Here is a 2,250-nt window from a genome sequence, read left to right as displayed (position 1 = left end):
TCTCTCTCTCTCTCTCTCTCTCTCTCTCTCTCTCTCTCTATATATATATATATATATAGTGAGAATTTACAAAAAAACAAAAAGATGGAAACGGGTGTGTAAACAACAAACAGATGTATTAGTTTAACGCTCGGGAAGTGAGAAAGTCTTTTATGTTTTGAGCCTACACTCTTCAACAGAAAGGGACACAGAAATAAACAGAGAGAAAATTTAATCTACAATATATGGATTCAACTAATCTGGTGATACTCATAAAAAAAAACTTCATAATGTATAATTCTACAAACATATAGAATATATAGTACAGTACAAAAGCAAAGCATGACAAGTGTATAAAATTATAATAATGAGAGAAATAGTATGATAAAATTTATTTAACCATTAGAAATTTTAATATGACAACAGTTGTTTTGCAACTTAATAAAACATGCGTAGATAATTTATTTCATTATATTTTATAATAAGTAAATTACTTACATGTCTGCATTAACATAAACAATCTTTAAATTAATGCAGATATTAAGCTAGCTTTTTGGTTAAAAGAAATCCATGTTAAAAAATAATCCCTCTATGCATGTTTTATTAAGTTGTGAAACAGTTATCATTATATAAGCATTTCCAGTGGTTAAATAAACTTTATCATACTATATTTCTCTCATTATTTATAACTATATGTATAGATGTCCATTATATATATCCTTTTAAATTTGATTTCAGGGTGTGTATGAGTTCACCGAAAGAATTTTTTGCTGCAGTTTGCAATGAAGACACTTCTATGTTGTGTAAATGGAAAGGAGAACTTTATCTTGAGCTTCATAATGGAACCTATACAACACATGGAAAGGTAATTATTTTTAACTTTCAGACACTTCAACATCTTTATTTAAGTTTGAAAAGGCAGTCAGAAATAAGTTCATCAGAAATAATTGTTAAGATGTTGAAAGTATTTGGTTATGTTACTACATAAATAACTTACTCAGTTAATTTTGTATGTTGTGTTATTTTCCAATAACTGGTATAAGTTAAAAACATTTACTGATTGGGAAACTCAATACTGAAAGTAGGGTCCCATCTCTCCCTTCTTCTCAGACAAATTAAGGAACCAGAAATATTTAATCACTTTTCTTTTCCCTTTCCTTTATTAGTCTAAACCTCAAAACCTCTCAGATATTTCAAGGTCAAACAATAGGGATAGTTTGATAAAATTGTTATTGGTAGGCATTCATTTTCAAATTCATGAATGCCACAGATGGACAAGGGATTGAGAGGGGGATTAAGAAAAGAAATAAAGGATAAAGAAAAGACTTTTTGTTACTGCTTAACCTCGGTCAGCTCCATCAGAAAAGATTTATAATAAAATATATTCCAGCCATGATCATCTCATCTTTTATGCAAACAAGAGGTATGTGATCAATTAGCTGGCTTTTTGAAGTTGTTTTGAATTGGAAGGTCATTTTCATCTCAGAACTCCAGAAGTATTGATTTTTTTCATTTCTTATTTCATGCACATAGCACCTATGTATGTCTGGTACCAGACCAGGTGTCCTTTTATTGCTTCTGAAATCCCTATGATAACAATATCACTGTCTTCAAATTTCTTTGGTCTTATAGAATAAATTCTTTACATCATCTGTCAAACCTGCTAGTTTTTCATAATCAGAGATTATGGACATGTAAGAACGACCGTGCGAACTCAAAAAGGAGAAATGGTGACGAATGGAAAAACAGAGGACTCCTTTTATTTAAACGTGTCACACGGTCGAACACAAAAATATATATCAATGATGATATACAAAAATATGTTATACTACGATAACATATGTGAATTCGTAAATACCAGTAATGAAGAGACGATAGAAGGCAACCGTATAAGATGAATAACAGAGATGTTTATTGTGGCATTAAAGATGTATGTCTGTGTGTGAGTGTGAATGCGACATATAAGAACATAATAAAAGACAGGCCGTCATACAAAGAAAAGTGTGTATGTGAGTGATACATGTATGTGTATGTAAGTTATTACAGCAGATAGAAAGAGAGTCAATAACACGTGAGCATTTATACCAGTTCTTTGAGTACACTATAGGAAAAGTCTGTATGTGAAAGTAGTTGAGGCTGTGAGTGTGGCAGAGCGATCACTAGTTGTGATGTTGGCTTCCATGCCAGGGCCTTGAGGACAGACGTTTATCGCAGGCTGAAATCTCTTGTCTGTTTATTATCGTGGTGAAGCTAAGTCACCTAACAGAATCG

General features: G+C 31.7%; 1 protein-coding gene across 4 annotated transcripts in view; it reads left to right on the top strand.

Annotated features, from left to right (window-relative positions):
• The window catches only part of LOC106870647 (alpha-mannosidase 2C1), a 70,247-nt gene that overhangs the window by 30,762 nt on the left and 37,235 nt on the right, over positions 1-2,250 (top strand). For all 4 annotated transcript variants that reach the window (XM_052978458.1, XM_052978461.1, XM_052978459.1 and 1 more), the window contains one exon: positions 718-844. In XM_052978458.1, coding sequence (XP_052834418.1) covers positions 718-844 — 127 coding nt within the window. The remainder of the gene's footprint in view (positions 1-717; positions 845-2,250) is intronic.

This window comes from Octopus bimaculoides, chromosome 2, assembly GCF_001194135.2.
Source record: "Octopus bimaculoides isolate UCB-OBI-ISO-001 chromosome 2, ASM119413v2, whole genome shotgun sequence".
Classification (NCBI taxonomy): domain Eukaryota; kingdom Metazoa; phylum Mollusca; class Cephalopoda; order Octopoda; family Octopodidae; genus Octopus; species Octopus bimaculoides.
The sequence above is the reverse complement of the archived record's forward strand: the minus strand, read 5'-3'. Positions and strand labels throughout refer to the sequence as shown.